This window comes from Castor canadensis, chromosome 10 (assembly GCF_047511655.1).
Source record: "Castor canadensis chromosome 10, mCasCan1.hap1v2, whole genome shotgun sequence".
Lineage (NCBI taxonomy): Eukaryota > Metazoa > Chordata > Mammalia > Rodentia > Castoridae > Castor > Castor canadensis.
Genome location: NC_133395.1, coordinates 147,637,706 through 147,657,596, shown reverse-complemented (window position 1 = coordinate 147,657,596; position 19,891 = coordinate 147,637,706). Strand labels below are relative to the sequence as shown.

Sequence of the window (19,891 nt, the reverse complement as noted above, 5' to 3'; positions counted from 1 at the left end):
CAGCATGTGGGGTTGGAGTCCCACGTGGGTTTCTTCTTTCCCTGTCACAAGCCTGTCTCAGCATGAAGGAGGAAACACTCCCAGACCTTGCTCTAGGGCTTTGGAATCTGCACTGTTAGTGTCCCCAGGAGACATTTTCTATCTGGCTATTTATAGGAAGTCTGCAGACTCATGATCCAAGGGCTAAAGTTTGGGCATTGTGGAATTTATTGAATGCTCAGGTTCTGGCCCCACCTCACAACTGTCTCAGAAAGACTGGGTGGCCCCAGCCTCTCTGAAATGCACGCTTCCTGATCGAGCCCTTGTTTCCTGAGCTCTCGGAAAGAACTTCCTTCAGTCTAGGCCTTCCCAAACTTAATTTGTGTTTGACCTTCATGATTTCTGCCATAGCCATAAGCTACCGGACTCTTTTCCCCCTCTCCAATGTTCTCCTTCCCCACTAAATCTTTTTATATGAATAAATTTGTTTTAGAAGAAATTTTTATTGTAGTCAATGGAGAACTAGTTTCACTTGTCATAATGAAGGTAAGTATAAAAATACCAATCACACACACACACAAAATAGTTTATGGTTGTCCACCCACTGGGGCTCCAAGGCCGAGGGCTGTGGACTTTCCCTTACAAAGGGAGCTTAGCTCACACTGGTAAGCGTAAGGACATATTAGATGCCAGGAGACCTTGTCTTGAGACAAATGGAAAGGATATGGGAAACTGAAAAGAAAATGGCTATTTCATAAGAGGGGTCTATTAGCTTTCACCCAGGCTGCCACCTCCCATCACTGGTGGGCTCTAGGAGGGTGGACCCACTGGTAAGGACTCTGGTTTAGGCACTTGGATGGTCCTCTTGACCCTCCTGTGGAGCCTCACTCTCATCCTCTGTCCCCAGGTTTAGGACTGTTTGATCCAGCCTCCAATCCCATGTTTACCTGTCCCTTCTGGCATGAAGTATGCACTCCACACAGTCTGTGAGTTGCTGCCTCCCTCATAGCTGTTACTTGACAGTGTAGATGTTACTATTTCCTGACACAGATGGAGACACTTTCAGGCAGGCTAAGTGACAGACCAAGACCACACAGTGGGTAGGAAGACTGGGATTAGAACCAGTGTTTTGTGTGTGTCCCATCCCAAGCCAGTGTTTAAAGATACTGCAAAGATTACAAGATATATTTTAAACATGTAAGAAAGCATAGAGATGCATACTTACTCATGTGAACATCGCCCAGGGGACCAAATCCTAAAGGTTTGCTCATGTTGGGTTTGGAATCATTGGAGGCTGGCGTGAACGTTTGTCATCCAGGTTGTCGTGTTACATAGAACAGACCTCCAAGCACATGTAGTATTTTATTTTGCATGTTGTAGGTGGTGGTATATGGGATGTACAGTCTATAACTTGCTAGTCTTGATTCAATGCTGTATTTCTGAACTTTGTCCACACCGATATGTGCATTTTAGGTGGCTCTTTTTACTTGCTCTTGGAGATCCCATTGGATGTATACATAACAGAGTCATCCACTTCCTGCTGGGAGGACACTGGGGTCACTTTTTTATACCTCCTTCCCTTCTACAAAGAGTGCTGCTGCAAATCTCCCATGAACCTGGGTGAGGACTTCTTGGGTCTCACCTGGGAGGGTGAAAGGGGATTTCTACTCACCCCTTTACCAACTCAGTGGTGTCAAACATTTCTCAAGGGCTTGCCACCAGAATGCAGCCAACAGCAGCACCTCTGTGTCAGGCTGTCAGCGCTGACTGTCTTGAATTTTTGCCCATGTAGGAGTGTGAACGTGACTAAAATGTGTTCATCTCTGAATCCTAATGAGGTTGAGCGCCTTTCCCTTTGTTTGATGACCACTCAACTTTCCCTTTCTGTGAAATTCTTACCTGTGGCCTATTGTCTGTGCTTTTTTTTTTTTTGTTATAGATCTGTAGACATTATGTGTCCTGTGCCTGGACTAAGTCTATAGGACATGTTCTCATGTTTCTGCTTCCCTTGACCTCAGCTGTACAGGTTTTGTCCCAAGCAACTCCTGCAGGTGTGCTCCCTGGTGCTAAGGGAGGTTGTATCCACCTGGTGTCAGGACCAGTCCACTTCTTGGTCACAGGACCGACTGATGTTCTACCTGGCCACAACGGGGAGCAGCTGCCCTATTGACGGTTGCATCTCAAGTGCTGCGCTGGTCATTTAGGAATGCCCACTTGAGGCAGTCACCAGGGAAGCAGGCCTGGGCATGCGTCACAGGAGGGCTTGTCCTGGACAGCAGAGTGTTAGCACCAGGAAAAAGGGAGTGTTGCTTGGGCAGAATAAGACCAGCAGATGGTGATGGGGAAGGTGTGAAGTAAGTGAGGGGTCCCTGCTCCCTAGGTCTGCACCATCAGCCTGTCTTGACCTGAGAGCCTGTCAGCATTCTTGGCATGCAGGTATTCTTACCTTCTTGAGGGCCAGTGCTGGATTCCCACACAAGGTTCAAGTCTGCATTTATTCCAGTGACTGTTGGGTTTTCCTGCTCATGGCCTTACCATTCTCCAGGTTCTCAGTTTTAAATGAACCAGGGAAGACTCCCAGCAGGTGATCCTCTCCCCCAAAGATCCTAGTGTCCTTGAGTCTGGAATCAGCTCCACTCAGTTCTCACCTGCTGGCAGCCTGCTTCCATCCAACCTGCAGATGGACTGTTGGCTGGCCGGGGGGAGCCAGCCGGTGTCAATCCCTGACAAGGTACCCTGGTGGGGTGAGTCTGAGCAGACAGCCAGGGCAGCAGAGCAAGGATGCTGCCAGGCTACCTGCTCCTTCAGATGCCTGAGCTCCAGGACAATCTAGGAACAAGTATGGCTTCATTATAAAAGCAAGCAGTGTAGCCAGGTGCCAGTGGTGGATGGAATTTGCAGTAAACATGCAAATGTTGGGCGAACTCAGAGACTTACTTGAGAAATGCCAGAGAAGTGGCATTGCAAACCGTCAGCAGGTTCAGGCCGCGTGGAACTTGCCCTGCTGCAATGATGACAGCCTCATCACCAGACCAGGGGCCAGGACTGGCTGGGCCTGGACCTCCCAGGTGGTGAGGATGATGAATGTGCTTCCAAGAGAACGAGGTTTGGGGAGGCTGTCAGTCAGGAAATCGTGGGCTGCAGGTGGCTCGAGGTGGCCAGAACAAAAAGTACAGTTATTGTAACAGTTAGCAAGTGTTTAATCCTATGACATCAGCCAGAACTAGGTTCTTCCTGTCCAGTCCCCCTCTGACCTTCTGAATGGACTGCAGCCCCACACCTGCCCCACGCCACCCCTGGGTCATAGGCCAGTGTCCAGAGGATAGGTGACTCAGACTCGTAGAAAGCAGCTCCTCTCAGCCCCTTGCAACAGCTTTTCCCAGGCCCTCTGCAGCTTCCCGACATGCTTCTGGCCAGGACTTTGCCACACGGCCATGTGCACTAAACACTGGCAAGAGGCCTAGGGTCATGGTTTACACTGGGACATGTGCCTTTCTCTGAAAACCAGGACAAGCGGGGGACAGCTGTAGGGAGCACCCATCTAAGCCCACTGGGTCTGCTAGAGCAGGCCAAGTAATAGGCTGACAGCTACCTTGGTGCCTCTCCTCCTGTCCCTTAGTGACCCTGCTGGCCCTGGTGAGGGGCCCAAACCTTCCATAAGAGGCTCTCTTTGAGGAGCACGGGGGTCAGGGGCTGCCCTTGCCAACAGAGGGGGCCGCTTGAGAGATTTCCTAGTCTCTGCTTTTGGCTGACTTGCCCATCTCATTTGGTCAATCTCCTGGCATCCTCCTGCTCTCTGACCCTGGCTCAGGCTTATGTCCTCTGCGGAAGCTGTGCTGGAATGGCTCTTGCAGCACCTCCTGCTGGGCGTCGTGTCTGTTCAGCTAGATGGCTGGGAAGAGGTGTTCTCAAAGGCCTCCTGCTGAAACCCTGTGGCTGGAGCCCAAGGACCCAGCTCCGTGGTCGCTTTGAGGTCGCTTGTGACTAGACTCATCTCTCCTGAACTTCCACTGTCCCTGAAATGGGTCACCTGTGGCCCCTCCCCCACCTTCCAGACTGCTGCTCTGGCTGGTCACTCCTGGACCTTTCGATGTGCAAAGCACAGGAGCCCTTGTTCAAATGCAACTTACATCAAATTGCAATATGAAAACCAAAATGGCAACAATCTCTTATTAGTAAAAATTTATTTTGTGTTTGCATCGAAAGCATTTGCTCATTGTAAGTCAGCCTGAGAACAATGCTGGCTGTTAAGACAGGGTCCAGGTGCAGCTGATGCTGCGGTCTTATCAGCCCCAGATCCAGATCACTTCCTACTGTGTCCCCCAGCATCAGCAGTCCTGCCACAAAAACAACCACCAGTGAGTAGGAGAGGCTGTGTAAGACCCTTCAGGCAGTGTCGGCTAGGAAAGCACCCCAAAGTTGAGCCTCTGGCCATGCTTATGCGCAGGAAGGCAGCTACGGTTGCCTTTAATTTCAAATATGAAAATCAGAAAAAAGGCACCCAGAGCTCAAAATAAGCACTAACGCAAGCAGGCACTCTATTTCACAGAATTAAGCGCCGTCTGAATGTTGGGGTTTCTGAATGAGGTCCAAGCTCACTTGTTGGTTCTTCCAGGTGTTGGTCATTTAGCTCCAACTGCTTTTCTCGAGTTAGCAGCAAATCCTGTGCCCCAGGCGGTGTAGCCTGACTGGCTGGAACACCTTGGAGGTCTTTGCCTGGCTTTCCCATGACCTCACCATCAACCACACCCATGGGCTGCTCCCCTCTTTGTTGAGAGGCCCCCCTCTCGGCAGTGCTATTCTTGAGTCCCCAGCAGAACAAGGTTCCTCCATCACCCACACTCTGGGGTCCCATCTACCGTCAGGCTGGGAGCCCCTGAGGGAAGCCCCTGCACCCCCCACTCCCAGCACCAGCACAAGCCACCGCACACAGGCTGCTATGCACACAGTGCCGGCGCCATGGGCTCCCCATTCCCACGCCTGGTTGGCAAGCCGAGCGGGAGCTCCTCTGGCAGCCTTGGCCTCAGTGCTCGCTGCCTTCTTCCACCAGATCTGAGGGGGGCGGGATGAGGTCTCGGGGGTTCATCCTGGCCACCAGGCAGACGTCATAGCTGTCGTGCATGAGGACATTGACGGCGACCACATTCCACTGGTTTTCCCAAGGGTCCAACTCCAGAATTTCTTTGGAGATCACCTCGTGGCGATCTGAAATACAGCACAGTCGGAAGATAAAATATCATGGGGCATTAAGTTCAGAGGTCGTCATCACTGTTTGCAGCCACTTCCTCTACAAGACTCCACACACCAAAATTAATTAACAACCGGCTGAACGAGGGCCCAGTGTTTCTGACACTTTGGAAGCCTAGAAAGGCCACACTGCAGCTCATACTAAAAAATTATCAGTGCACAGTGTCTCAAGCTGAGAGGATGTTCCAATGCCACATGGAGATTTAGAACCTATGTGAGTGGAGGGTGAGGCCCCACTGGAGTCATGTGGCCCTGTGCTGGCCGCTGTCCCCCTGGGTTTGTGTCCTACACAGATGCTGGCACTAAGCCAAGGTGCCTGTGGGAGGCAAACAGCACGCAGTCCTCAGTAACAGAACTTAGTAAAGGGACCTTGAGGAGGGGGTGGGTGGGTTGGGGACTTAAGTGTAGAGTGCTTGGTAAATGCCAAGCCCTCAGTTCAAACTCCAGTACCATAAAAAAGAAGGGATTGTCAGTGAGCCAGAATTAGTAACAGCTTAGGGCCCCACAACCCAGCCCTGGAAGGCCAGGGGACAACAGGAGAACTGCCTGGCCAGAGTGGCTCCAGGAAGAGGAAGGGCACAGCCATACTTGGCGGGGCAGCAGTGGGGGATAAGGACCCCACCTTTGGTCCTTTATGTGATGGTCAGGCAGGCAGGAACATGAGAGGAGTCAGGGAGTAGTCCCTCAAGTCCTACAGGCAGGGGACACTGTGTGCCATGTGGGAGATAGCAGAAGGCAGGTGGCAAAAGGCAGGAGAGAGGAAACAGCTGATGCCTTTCCCAAATCAGGTTTCTGCCTTGGATGGTTTTCTCCTGTGGGCAGTACTGGGCTTGATTTACCATTAAGCCACTTCACAGCCCCCAGTTAGATGATTTTTATGTAACATATTTTCTTTTGCTTTCCCATACTTTTTATTTACTGCAAAGTATTTAAATACTTTTCTTTATTGTCTATTCTTAATTTTTGTAAAATCTCAATTTTGTTACTTTTCCCAAAACATTTTCCTATCAGGAAAAGTGTATAAAATGTATCCCTTAAGCTTTTATACAATGACTGTCTTTGTAGATAAAAATGTTAATTTTAAAAACATTTTCTAATCAGGATAAAAATAGATTTTCTCAGAGAAAGGCCCCTTTCACATAAAATAAGCAGGAGGAGTCCAGAAGTTTCACCTCACCAAAACAAGACCCTTACAGCACAACCGGGTAACCATGGTGACAATTAGTTGAGGATCTCAAAACCGCTACCAGGGAGGGTTTGAGATGTTCCAAGCACAAACAAATGCGAGTGAGGGGTCCATTGCCTGATCTGACCTGTACAATGCAGTGGAAATGTCCACTGCACTGGTAAGTATGGACAACTGCTATGTGTCCATTAAAAATACGTATTTTAAAACCCGACTAACCTTTATTGAGGGAACTTTATCCTAATTCCTTTTCTGGCCAGCAGATGGCAGTATTGCAACAGTCATTTCAAACCAAAATTTTATTATTTTATTTTATTTTATTTTATTCATTTTTCTTTTATTATTCATATGTGCATACAAGGCTTGGTTCATTTCTCCCCCCTGCCCCCACCCCCTCCCTTACCACCCACTCCACCCCTCCCTCTCCCCCCCCAATACCTAGCAGAAACTATTTTGCCCTTATTTCTAATTTTGTTATAGAGAGAGTATAAGCAATAATAGGAAGGAACAAGGGTTTTTGCTGGTTGAGATAAGGATAGCTATACAGGGCGTTGACTCACATTGATTTCCTGTGCGTGGGTGTTACCTTTTAGGTTAATTCTTTTTGATCTCACCTTTTCTCTAGTACCTGGTCCCCTTTTCCTATTGGCCTCAGTTGCTTTAAAGTATCTGCTTTAGTTTCTCTGCGTTAAGGGCAACAAATGCTAGCTAGTTTTTTAGGTGTCTTACCTATCCTCACCCCTCCCTTGTGTGCTCTCGCTTTTATCATGTGCTCAAAGTCCAATCCCATTGTGTTTGCCCTTGATCTAATGTCCACATATGAGGGAGAACATACGATTTTTTCAAACCAAAATTTTAAATCCAGGCTTATTTATTTGCAGTGCTAGGAATAGGACCCAGTGCCTCACATACACAATGCCCAAGCTCTTAGGTCCCACCCAGCCCTGATCCTTTTATTTTACTTCAAGCTTTCATTAGGTGCTTATTCGCATGTTTACCTGCTGGTCCTGCACCTCCGCTGTGGGCCAGGTGCTCTTTTTGGACAAAGGATCTCATACTAGACAGCCAAGGTTCTGAGTGCCCTGGCTGATGGGCAATGACCCAAGGGAAAGGGAGGCTGGTTGGAGGTGTGGGCAGCAGGGTGGAAAACAGGTGGGCTGAGTCAGCCACATCTCTGTCTGGGATTTTAATCTGGAAATATGAAGAAATGAGGCAGGTACACATTAGCAAGTCAGAAGCCGTTCTGTAGATTCCACAACCCTACATACATCAAGGCCAGGGAGATCAAAATGGGCTGTGTCCAAGTCAGAGTAAAGGAGTAAGCAGAAGCCTTCAGGAGGCAGAAGCCAGATGGGAAAGCACTGAGCCCCGGCCTTGCTCTCTGGAGCCTGGGTTTTTCCAGGGAGCCCAGGACCACTGGCTGAGTGAACAGGAGAGGGCCAGATGGGCCCTCCTCACTTGGCCTGTGCGTAGATTGGGCCTCTGCTGGAGATCCACCTAGATAAAGCATTCTCAGTTTTCTTTCTTTTTTTTTTGGCGGGGGTGGGGAGGGTACTAGGGTTTGAACTCAGGGTTTAGTGCTTGCTAGGCAGGTGCTTTACCACTTGAGCAACTCCACCAGCCCTGTTTTGTGTTGGGTATTTTTAAGATAGGGTTTCACGAACTATTTGCCCAGGCTGGTCCAAAGATGATCTTTCTGATCTCTGCCTCCCAAGTAGCTAGAATTACGGTGTGAGCCACCAGTGCCCGGCAGCGTTATCAGTTTGAAAATAATCAAGGCAAGGATCAGAAGATAGCCAGTCACCAGAGAAGTGAGGGACCCCGAGTGGCTGAGGATCACAGAATGAGTTGTGTGGAACAGGCTCTGGGATCACGGTCCTCAATGATGCATTTGGCGTTCCCGAGACCTGGGCCCCTTTCGGTCTGTTCTGAGGCCAGGTGGGTTATGGTGACTTTCACCCTGGATCCAGACGCCTCCCCATGCTCAAGGAAACTTGAGAGAGTATGTGCTGCTTGCAACCCAAAGCGCTTAACTGAAACAGGACAGATGGACAAGACACATGGCAAGTTCCCATGTACAGAGGGAAGCTGGGCTGACCGAGCCTGAATCCTGGCTCTGCCATGAGGAAACTGGGTGACTTCACTGCTCTGTGCCTTTTTCATCATCTGTAGAGTGGGTCTAATAAGAATGGTACCTGCCTCACAGGACTGATGTAAGGATCACACGAACAACTGCACGTGTGTGAAATGTGAATCCAATGGGAGGTGTCTGTCACATACCAAAGACAGGCTGCTGTGAAGAACAGAGCTGGCCCTCCGTGTCCACTGGCTCCACATCTGTGAGCTCAGCAGCCCTGGATCACAAATATATGAAAAACGAAACTGCATCTGTAATGAACACGGCAGATGTCTTCCTTGTCATTAAACAGTACGGTTTGCATAGTGGTTACAATGTAGGTGGGGTCACAGTCCAGAGATGTCAGAAGTATGTGATGACACACCTAGGCTCGGTGCAAATACTGCTACTTCACATATGCGAATTGAGCGTGGGAGGATTTCAGCACCCACAGGGGGCCTGGACCCAATCCCCTGAGGACAGCATGGAAACACCAGCCTGTTACGAAGAGAAACCTAAATCCACCCGGCTTCTCTTGCCCTCAGCTGACTTAAGGATCACTAATTCTGGAGGTCACACAGTGAGCAGCACATTCTCAGTCCTGCTCTGCTGTAGGGGACACCTGATGTGGGTACCGGGGACCTGGAGGCCATCTTGCTGACTCACTACCCGTGGGGCAGGTCTGGGCTCCTGCGGCAGCTGTAGCAGCTGCAGCACCTGGTGCCCGTCAGCTTCTGGCCCAGCATGGGCTCTGAGGTTCCAAGACAGGAGGTGCAGCCCACAAGGCCAGAGCTTCGACACCACACTGAGGTAAGTGTAGCTCCATTCGGGTTCTGTCTAAGCTTTTTTTTGTGCTTTGGTCACCACTTCCTTCTGGTTTGCTGGATGCTTCTGAGCTCACCATCTTCTCATATCTGAATGAGTTCCAGCACGCCCTCTTCCCCACTGGCTGGCATGGTGTCTTTACCCTGCTAGCATCATGCTTGTCAGTGTAACCAGGTTTCCACAGACTTCTGGAAGCTTTCCACAAGTGGGTTCAGCCATATTTTTGGAATTGGGGTTTGGGGAGAGAAATTCTGTCATTTTTCCCACAGAAGTTCTAGGTTCTCTCTCCTGCGTCTTTGTGATGGACATACATACATAAGAAGAATGGCCTTTGATACCCTAAGAGCTTGTAAATCATTGCTCCTAATTTGCAAAGAGGAGGGATACAGATTTACATAGCAAATCCGAGACAGTCCTGTTTTAAGAGGACGAGAAGCTGGACGCAGTGGTGCTCCTGTGGTCCCAGCTCCTCGGGATGCTGAGGTGGGACGATCATAAGCCCAGCTCAGGGCAGCCTGAGCAACACATTGTGGCCCTCAAAAACCCTTAATATTAAGAAATCAATTGTGGGTGCCGGTGGCTCACACCTGTAATCCTAGCTACTCAGGAGGCAGAGATCAGGAGGATCGTGGTTTGAAGCCAGCCAGGGCAAATAGTTCTTGAGACACTATCTCGAAAGTACCTAATACACACACAAAAAAAAGGGCTGATGGAGTGGCTGAAGGTGAAGGCCCTGAGTTCAACCCCAGTTTCACAAAAAAAAAAAAAGTCACCCATTGACAATAAGAATATTGCCCATGAGGTGGGCATGGTGGCTCATGTCTGTAATCCCAGCTACTTGGGAAGCTAAGATCGGGAGGATCACTGTTCAAGGCCAGCCTGAGCAAATAGTTTGAGAGACCCCCCTCCATCTCCAAAATAACCAGAGCAAAAAACCAGACTAGAGGTGTGGCTCAGGTGGTAGAGCACCTGCTTTGGAACTGTGTAGTCCTGAGTTCAAACCCCAGTCCCACCAAAAAAAAGAATACCATCATAATTCCATATTTATAGAAGTAATTCACTCTATTTGTGTAAGAATCTCTTCTGCTAATAATAATGAGTATTTATTGGATGCAATGAGGTGTGTAAGCGTATTGTCTCAATTAGTCCTTTGAGTAAATCTGAGAAAGATTCCTACTTCCTTCCACTGGGCGGCACTGGGAGGAAGGAGCCACATGGCATAACCAATTAGCTTGATTCAAAGAAATGTAGAATGCTATCTCAAACAAATACAAGTACTGAATTCCTTCTAGAGGCTTCCAGAGCATCCACAGTGACCAGTCATGAATTAGAGCAGAGAGAAAGCCTAGTGTTTTCCAAAGTAGAGATTGCAGAGGCAATTTAACCTTTTCCAAATGCAATTAAATTGAAAATATAAATGAAAGGATCAATGGCAGACCCAGAATGTGAATAAACATACGAACTGAGGCATCTCGAGCCCAGGTGGAATCTGGGCTCAGAGTGGGTACCGGATGGTGGTCATCTTTGTTAGTGATGGTTCATGGTCAGCAGGTTAAACCAATTAAAGATGGAGACCCAAGTATTGATGGGTGACGTGGCCTGGCTCTCAGACTTGTTTTAAAATACTTCAGAAAAAAATGTATGTTTGGGGAATAAATAAAACAAGAATGGCAAAGTTGCTGAAGTGGAGTGAACCTATGGACCTAATTGTATCATTTTGTTTAGTTTGGTGTGGAATGTGAAATTTCTGAAAACAAACAAACAAAAACCCAACAAGCACTGGGCACAATGGTTTATACCTGTAATCTCCGCTACTCCAGGCCAGCTCAGGGAAGTTAGCAAGACCCCATTTCAGCAAATATCCCAGCAAGATGTCGTGCACCTGTAATCCCAGCTACCAGGAAGTATAAGTAGGAGGATCAGGGTCTGAGGCTGGCCCTGGCCAAATATCTGGGACCCTATCTGAAAATGAACTAAAGTGAGAAAGATCTGGGGGCATGGCTCAAGCGTCAGAGCACCAGCCTAGCAAGCGCAAGGCCAAGTTCAAACCCCAGTGCCAAAAAAAAAAGAAGCTAAACTCCTGATTAGCCTGGTTCTGATTGGATTTACATATTAAATTGATAAATCAATGGAGAAGGGCTAACTGCTTAGTTATCCTAATTAGAGGCTTGGTATATTTCTCAATTTTGGGAGTTGGTAGAGCCTTCTATCTTTCGGTGTAATTTAAAAATCCTAAGGCAGGTGCTGCCAGCACTGGACTAGGGGAGGAGGTCGGCTTCTCACTGCAAAGTGTGAAGGTGCCATGGGAGGAATTTGGGGCTTCTTCTGTTCCCTGGAATTCTATTTTTAATGTCTTCTCACATCGCCTTTGGGGCTGTAAACTCTGCACTCTAACGCTTTGTAGAAGATCCCTGGTGTAGTTTAAATTTCCCCATGGTTTGTCATTTCAGGCTTGAGTTCTGTTTTAACCCGTCTTATTTAGAATGATGTTTTAAAATGTCCAACTGAGTGTGTACGCAAGTGTGAGCACACGTGCAGGTGACTAGAGTTATGCTGCAAATTCTTAATTTGATAGCAGTGTGGACAGGACACGTGGCTTCTGTACTTTCTAAGCTGAAGTCTCTTTTGCTTTAAGGTGAGGTGAGTAGTGTGCACTATAGACGTGTTGAGAAGCACGTGTTCTGTTTTCTTCCTGTGACTTAAATGTAGTAATTATGCCATTTGGCTCATCACCCACAGGGAGGGCCGTGCTCTGTAATCTGCACCTCACAGCGCAGGAACCACCGGCCCCTGGCTGTGTGTAGAGTGAGATGGAGGAGCGGATTTGTAAATTTAATTTAAAATAGCTGAAATGAGACCAAAAGAGACACGTGTGGCTGCTGACTGTCATGTTGGCCAGTTCAGCTCTGAATCTTTTTGCTTTGTTTTTTTTTTTGTTCACTCGATGTGTGGATTTCTGAGAATGGTGCCCACGTCTATGCCATTTTTGTGGACTTGTCTGCCTTCTGTACTTCGAAGTTACGTGCAAAGGTTGTGCGTGTACTAGGGTTGTCGGCAGGCCAGGGAAGCAGCCTAGCCAGCTGTGGCTCCTTGGGGCGCTGGGAGGAAGGACGTGTGGCCTGAGGAGTAGCAGCTCTGAAGGTGGCCGTCGGGCCAGTGCTCCACTGTCCTTCACTCTGCCACTGCTGGGCACCACACTGGTTGTGGCTGCATCCCCTGCTGAGTCTCAGGAGAGAAAGGCCAACAGGCCCCATCTGAGACAGTCAGTCAGAGGCTGGAGGAGGAGATGTGGGACCTCTTTGAGTTGTGGTCAATGGCATTGTTGAGTCTGGGAGATCAGAAGACAAAATGAGCTAGTGCCCCCACCTCCATGAGAGCACTGTGTGCCCCATATTCTGTAAAGGGACCAGGCGGCTTCACAAGTCATGGCCCCCTCACGATGCCTCAAAATGCCACAAGGCCAACAAGCAGGAGGCTTTCGCAGAACTGTGTACATGTTCCTGCAGAGATATGTAAAGAGACCACCCCACCCCTGACTCCCAACTCCCCTCTCCAATGAAAGGACCAAATAACCACCCACCATGAGCAACAGAGAGCTACCAATTTTCCAGGCTCCCTGTCCGTCTCAAGGGGCAGCTTTTCCTTTCTCTCTAATAAATCCTACTTGTGTGCTGACCTTGCCACCCCATGAATCAGTCCGCTGCCTCGTGAGCCAATTCTTTGGCCCGTGAAGGCAAGAACTCTCCACACCGGCCTGCAACATTTCCGGCAACCATGAAGGGACACCTCTCCTGGACCAAGGTCAGCATGACTGAGCGCCAAATCAGCAGTTTACCTAAGGTGCCACCGTGAGCCTCCAGTGCCCTGCTGGATACTCAGGCTGGGGGAAACCCCTGCTGAGGACTAGCTGAAAGCAGACCTCCCTGTGCTGCTCCCCCTGCCTCCCTCTCTGTTCTTGTCTTCCTGAGGGACTGTCCCATCATGGTATTGGACCAACAGCTCGTAGCCAACTTTGGCCTCATAGAGATTCAGTTTGTGGGGGTGCTCTCTGCTCCCTCCTTGTGAGCTGAGACTGAGCTCAGGATTGATTTGGGTACACCTTATGCTACGTTGGAGGAGCCTGTTTGTTTTTGGCACCTGGCATTCTTCTTCTTCCCCCACCTGTTGGTACCCCCTTGTGCCAGAGGCAGTGACCCAAGAGTGGAGATTTTGTGTGGCTGACAGTGTTCCGGTTCCACCTAGAGGGAACAACCTGAAAGCACACCTAATTGTTAATCCCTCAAGCATGTGTTGTGTCTCTCAGCTCTGTCCCCCTCCCTCACCTAGGATGTCAGGTCGACCCTTCTGTCCCTGCCAGAGATGGAAAATTTTCTTCCTGGACCTTTGGGAACAGATGCTCCTTCAGTCCTCTCAATGCCTCCGAAGTCATCTCTGTCCTCTACTCCCTCCCCAAGCCTGTCCTTACTGTGAACCCACCTTCCCATGGGGACTATGCTCTCTGTCTTTCTATGACCTCTTTGACTTCCTCCAGCATTTACTCTTCCACCCTCCCTGGCCCAGGGGTCATGACTGTGTGATGATTAGGGAAGAGCCTAGGGAATTTGGCATCGCCACAGTGGCCCAGCCTTTGCTCTGGGCTTGTCTGGGAGAATGTCCCTGGGAGGAAGAGGGGCACCCTTTCCTCCCTTTTAAGTATACTGTTTCCTTTTGGAGCTCTCCTATACTCTACCTCCCCAGAGAAAAGAAGACATGTTATCAGCCCTCTCCCCTCATGTACAGAGCCTTTGTGGTGGTTAGCAGTCCATTTATTCATAGGGTCCTATTTGAATTGGCCTGCTTCTTTTAGTGGAAGCATCTCTTCAGCTAGTGGCTTTGGTAGAGTGACTGGAATCCGAGTCAGTTTTATCTCCTTCAATCCTAGCCACAGGTGGCAGGAGGGAGTCACAACATGTGGGGACGCCTGCCTTTGTTCAGTCAGCCTCCCATCGGGATGCCAATAAAGAGGGGGACTCTGACTGTGAATTCTTTGGCCTTCTAAATGGGACCTGCTCCTTCCAGGCTTCTGGCCTTGGTGCCTGAAAGATCCCCACTGACTTGCCTATTGAAACACTGGAGGACCTAGACCCCAACAACCTTCTCTGTACTGAGGCGTGGCCCAAATATCCTTTGGGAGATCAAGAGAGATGGCCCCCAGAGGGCGCTATACATTATAATACTATTCTGCAATTAGATCTTTTCTGTAAGAGGGAGGAAAAGTGGACTGAAATTTCCTAGGCCCAGCTTTTCATTTCCCTCTGAGACCATCCAGAATGGCTCAGTGAGTGCCATTTGGACACCCAGACCATGGCTATGGTCTGTAGCCTCCAGCCCCCTAAGGAAACTCAGGGCCAAAAACCCTTGCAAACACCCCAAAGCCAAAATGAGGGATCAAAAGATCTTCCCCAATTAACAGCCACAGACCCTCCCTTGCTGCCTAGCTACCTTGGGCCTCCACATTGGTGCCATCCCTTACAAGAGGGAGTGGCAGGGAGAGGTAGGATCTATTGTTCATTCTGACTGTCAGACCTAAAAGAGATGAAAAAAGACCTGGGCAACTATGCAGACAATCCTGATCAATACATCCAGGACTTTATCACCATAATCCAAACCTATGACTTGGCCTGGAAGGATGTCATGCTCTTACTGGACCAAAACCTTACCTCCCTTGAAAAGCAGCAAGTTTTGGCCCAGGCCACTCAGATGGGAGATAGTTTCCACCTCCATCAAGCCCCTATTCCCCCAGCTCCAGGGAATGAGGGAATAGAGATGCCCCAGATACCAACAGGGGCACAAGCAGTTCCCCAAGCAGACCCCCACTGGGACCTAAATGATCTGGGGGATGAATGGAGGAGGCATCACTTTATCTAGTAGTGGAGGGACTAAAAAGGACCAAGGTAAAGCCAATGAACAATTCCCAGGTGACTACTGTACAACAGGGCCCTGATGAATCTTCCTCTGCCTTTTTACAGTGTCTTAAGGACACAATTAAAAAGTATACCACAGTGGACCCAGAGTCACAGGTGGGGGAGGTTCTTCTCAAGGATAAATTTTTAACTCAATCAGCACTTGACACCCATAGAAAACTTCAAAAGGTGGTAGCCAAAGGAGAAAAATCTTTGGGCCAACTGGTGCAGTCTGTCACCTTGGTGTATTACAACTGAGACGTAACTAAAAAGAGAGATAAGGATAAAAAACACCAGGACCTTATTGCTGTAATCAGGGAGTTCACCAGCCACCTCCTTTGGATTGATGGGTTCCGGGGCCTCCTGTGCAGGCTCCACTCCTTGGTATGAAAACTGAGGCGCCTCAGGTTACCATCATGGTAGAGAAGTGAAAGGTCATTTTCCTCCTGGAACAGTGGAGCCTGTTTCTCTGTCCTCCCTTTCTCTCCAAGTCCCAGGTCCAAAGATAAAATAGTTGTCTGGGGCATACATTATTTTACCCAGCCACTGGCCTGCTCCTGGGGGAACCTCCATTTCTGTCACTCTTTCCTTGTGGTCCCTGAAACTCCAAAACCTCTGCTGGGGTGAGACTTATTATCCCAACTTAAAGTCCAAATTCTACTTCCCCCTGGGGAATACTTCTGTTCCCCCCTTACTGAAGAACAGGTAAATCCCACAGTTTGAAATGACAGTACAAGAGCCAAACAAAAACTGCTCTTCCTGTGCAAATAAAGCTAAGAGATCCCCTTCAGTTCCCCCATCAAAAACAATATCCCAGCCCAGACGGCTTGGGAAGACATGGACCACAAGGTGAGCTAAGCGGCACGTGGTACTCCCACAGACAACCCTGGGCCAGATCAGCATGGTCCCCTGGACAGACCGACCCCCACCCAGGGGAAAAAGAAAAAAAACCCTGAATAATAAGCAATAACAACAAAAAAGACACGTAGCAAAGAGGTCAGGGTGCCCTGAGTGCTGAAGAGGTGGGGGAGGGGAAACCCCTCACGACAAGCCGGTCGGAGAAGGCAGGAGTGGCGGCACATGCCCAGCAACCAGGAGTGGGAAAGCTTGTAAAAGTGGCGGTGGGAGGAAAACTCCATAGGAGAGGGGGTAAGACCCACTTCCCATATGAGCTGTAAATAAATACACCGGCCTGAGAAAGCTGGTGCAGTGTCACCTTCCCCAGTGTGCTTGGAAAGGGAAAAGCTTGTAGCAGAGGCTCCCGCACAGGAGAACTCTGAGCAAACAAAGCCTGCGGGGCCAGGTGAGTGCTAAGCTCACCCCTGAGATCTGCATAAATAACGCCTCCAGCAACAGCAGGCTGACAACAGCAGGCAGGTGAACCACAGCCTCAGACAGCCATTTACAGACCTGTCTCCAGACTCTTTTTTTTTTCTCTCCCTACCTTTTATGAGAAAACATTTGAATTACACCTACATGCTGAAAAACTTACGGCAACTGTATTGCATTTGAACTTAAGACACTTTGTGGGTTTTTTTTTTGTTGTTTTGTGTTGTTTTGTTTAGTTTGGTTTTGTCCCCTTTGATGAGACAACAAAGAACTACTTCTGAGACACCATCTCCAGAATTGGAGGCTGAGGGACAAACACCAAAATTATTAAGACTGAAACTTTATTGTATTTGAACTTAGAGATTTTTTTCCATTTATTTATTTATTTATTTTTAATTTAAAATTTTTTTTTTATTTTTCATTCCTCTCTCTGTCTCTCTAATGCCTGTTCAGCTTACTGTTGATGACTACACTATCTCTCCCTGTTTATATCTTTGAAACTTTTTTTGTTTCTTTGTTTTGTTTTTTCCACTTGTTTATTTGTTTTTCCCTTTTTCTTTAACTTCTTTGCTTTCCATCTCCTCTCACCCTTCCATTCTAAATATCACCATTGTTATTATTACAAGCTAGAAAATACTTAATTGCACACAGTACAGAGACAATAACACCAAGGGAAATGATGGGAAGACAGAAAAAACAGGGAAACCAGTTTCCCCACAGCAAAAAATTAGTACAGGAACCAGAGGGAAATGAAGAAAACAGATACTCAGATCCAGACTCCAACAAAATGAAGGTAAACTATGCCAAGAACCCAATGAAGCCCACAAGAATAATCTAAAAGAAGAAATACTACAGGTACTCAATGAGAATTTTATAGAGATGATACTGGATAGGGTCAACCAAAATGTACATGAGACATTCAAGAAATTCCAAGACAACAAAATAGAGAATTTGAAAAAGGACAAGAAGAAATAAAAGAAACCATAGAAACACTGTATAAAAACCAAAGTGAAACAAAGAACATGATTAATAAAGAGATAAATGAACTCAGGACAAAAACAGACAACATTAAAGAGGAAATGACCCAGGATATGAAAAACCTCAGAAAAAAGAACAAAACAGAATTGCAAAACAAAATGGAAAGCCAATCCAGCAGAATAGAACAGACAGAAGACAAAATCTCAGGACTCAAAGATGAAATGGTAATCAAAGGAAAAACTGAAGAACTATTAGTTAAACAACTCAAGACCTGTGAAAAGAAAATGCAAGAACTCACTGACTCCATCAAAAGACCAAACCTGAGAATCATGGGCATTGAAGGAGAGAGGTGCAAGCAAAGGGAATGCATAATATATTCAACAAAATAGTAACAGAAAATTTCCCAAATCTAGAGAAATCTATTCCCATAAAGATGCAAGAGGCCTCCAGAAAACCAAACAGACCAGACCAAAATAGATCTACCCCACAGCATATTATCATTAAAAAAAAATACAGAGACCAAGAGAGAAAAAACAAGTAACATACAAAGGTAAACCCATCAAAATCACAGCAGACTTCTTAACAGAAACATTAAAAGCAAGAAGAGCTTGGGGTGAGATCTGGGCACTGAATGAAAACAACTTCAACCCCAGGATACTCTACCCAGCAAAACTATCATTCAAAATAGATGGAGCAATAAAAGTCTTCCATGATAAGCAGAAACTAAAACAATATGTGACCACAAAGCCACCACTACAAAAGATTCTTCAAGGGATTCTGCACACAGAAAGTGAAACCCAACATAACCATGAAAGGACAGGCAACACCAAACTACAGAAAAAGAAAAAGCAAGACAGTAGAGAGTAACCTCAACTTAGGTACACACAACCAAACCTTCAAACAAATAAGACAACTAAATGACAGGAATCACCACATACCTATCAGTACTAACACTTAATGTTAATGGATTTAATTCTTCCATCAAAAGGCACCATTTGACAAACTGGATTAAAAAGGAAGATCCAACAATTTGTTGCTTACAGGAGACCCATCTCATCGATAGAAATAAGCATAGGCTTAGTATGAAAGGCTGAAAAAAGATTTACCAAGCCAATGGCCCCCGAAAACAAGTAGGAGTAGCAATACTTATCTCTGACAAAGTAGACTTCAAACCTACATTGATCAAACAAGATAAAGAAGGACATTCCATACTAGTAAAGGGGGAAATAGACCAAAAGGAAATAACAATTATCAACCTATATGCATCCAAGGTCAACACACCCAATTTCATCAAACATACCCTGAAGAACCTAAAAGCATATATTAACTCCAACACAGTGGTTGTGGGGGGACTTCAACACCCCATTATCATCAACAGATAGGTTATCCAAACAAAAAATCAATAAAGAAGTCCTAGATCTAAAATATACAGTAGATCAAATAGACCTACTTGATGTCTATGGAACATTTTATCCAACTTCTACACAATACACATTCTTCTCAGCAGCCCATGGAACCTTCTCCAAAATAGATCATATCCTAGGGCACAAAGCAAGCCTCAGCAAATATTAAAAAATAGAAATAATACCATGCATTCTATCTGATCACAATGCAATAAAACTAGAACTCAACAACAAAAGTAAAGACAAAAAACATGCAAAGAGCTGGAAACTGAATAACTCATTGCTTAATGAACAATGGGTCATTGATGAAATAAAAGAGGAAATTAAAAAGTTCCTGGAAGTCAATGAAAATGAAAACACAATGACCGGAACCTATGGGACACAGCTAAGGCAGTCCTGAGAGGAAAGTTTATAGCCATGAGTGCATATATTAAAAAGACTGAAAGATCCCAAATCCATGACCTAATGATACATCTCAAACTCCTAGAAAAACAAGAACAAGCAAACCCCAAAACAAATAGGAGAGAAATAATAAAAATAAGAGCTGAAATCAATGAAATAGAAACCAAAAAAAAAAAAAAACCATACAAAGAATTAATGAAACAAAAAATTGTTTTTTTGAAAAAATAAACAAGATCAATAGACCCCTGGCAAACCTGACTAAAATGAGGAGAGAAAAAACTCAAATTAGTAGAATCAGGAATGCAAAAGGGGAGATAACAACAAACACCATCAAAGTCCAGAAAATCATCAGAGTCTACTTCGAGAACCTATATTCAAATAAATTCGAAAATCTTAAGGAAATGGACAGATTTCTAGACACATATGATCATCCAAAACTGAACCAAGAGGAAATTAATCACCCGAATAGATCTGTACCACAAAA

The 19,891-nt window shown here is 46.8% G+C and overlaps 1 protein-coding gene and 1 long non-coding RNA gene across 4 annotated transcripts in view; one reads left to right on the top strand and one right to left on the bottom strand.

Annotated features, from left to right (window-relative positions):
• Positions 1-4,146: 4,146 nt before the first annotated feature.
• Positions 4,147-19,891, bottom strand: part of Kbtbd12 (kelch repeat and BTB domain containing 12) — a 62,996-nt gene continuing 47,251 nt past the window's right edge. For all 3 annotated transcript variants that reach the window (XM_074044587.1, XM_074044585.1, XM_074044586.1), the window contains exon 6: positions 4,147-5,184. In XM_074044587.1, the coding sequence (XP_073900688.1) occupies positions 5,003-5,184 (182 nt within the window). In that variant the 3' untranslated portion in view covers positions 4,147-5,002. The remainder of the gene's footprint in view (positions 5,185-19,891) is intronic.
• LOC141411555 (uncharacterized) overlaps positions 7,051-19,891 on the top strand; it is a 43,949-nt gene continuing 31,108 nt past the window's right edge. The window contains exon 1 of the long non-coding RNA XR_012436406.1: positions 7,051-9,338. This is a non-coding gene — a long non-coding RNA (uncharacterized lncRNA). The remainder of the gene's footprint in view (positions 9,339-19,891) is intronic.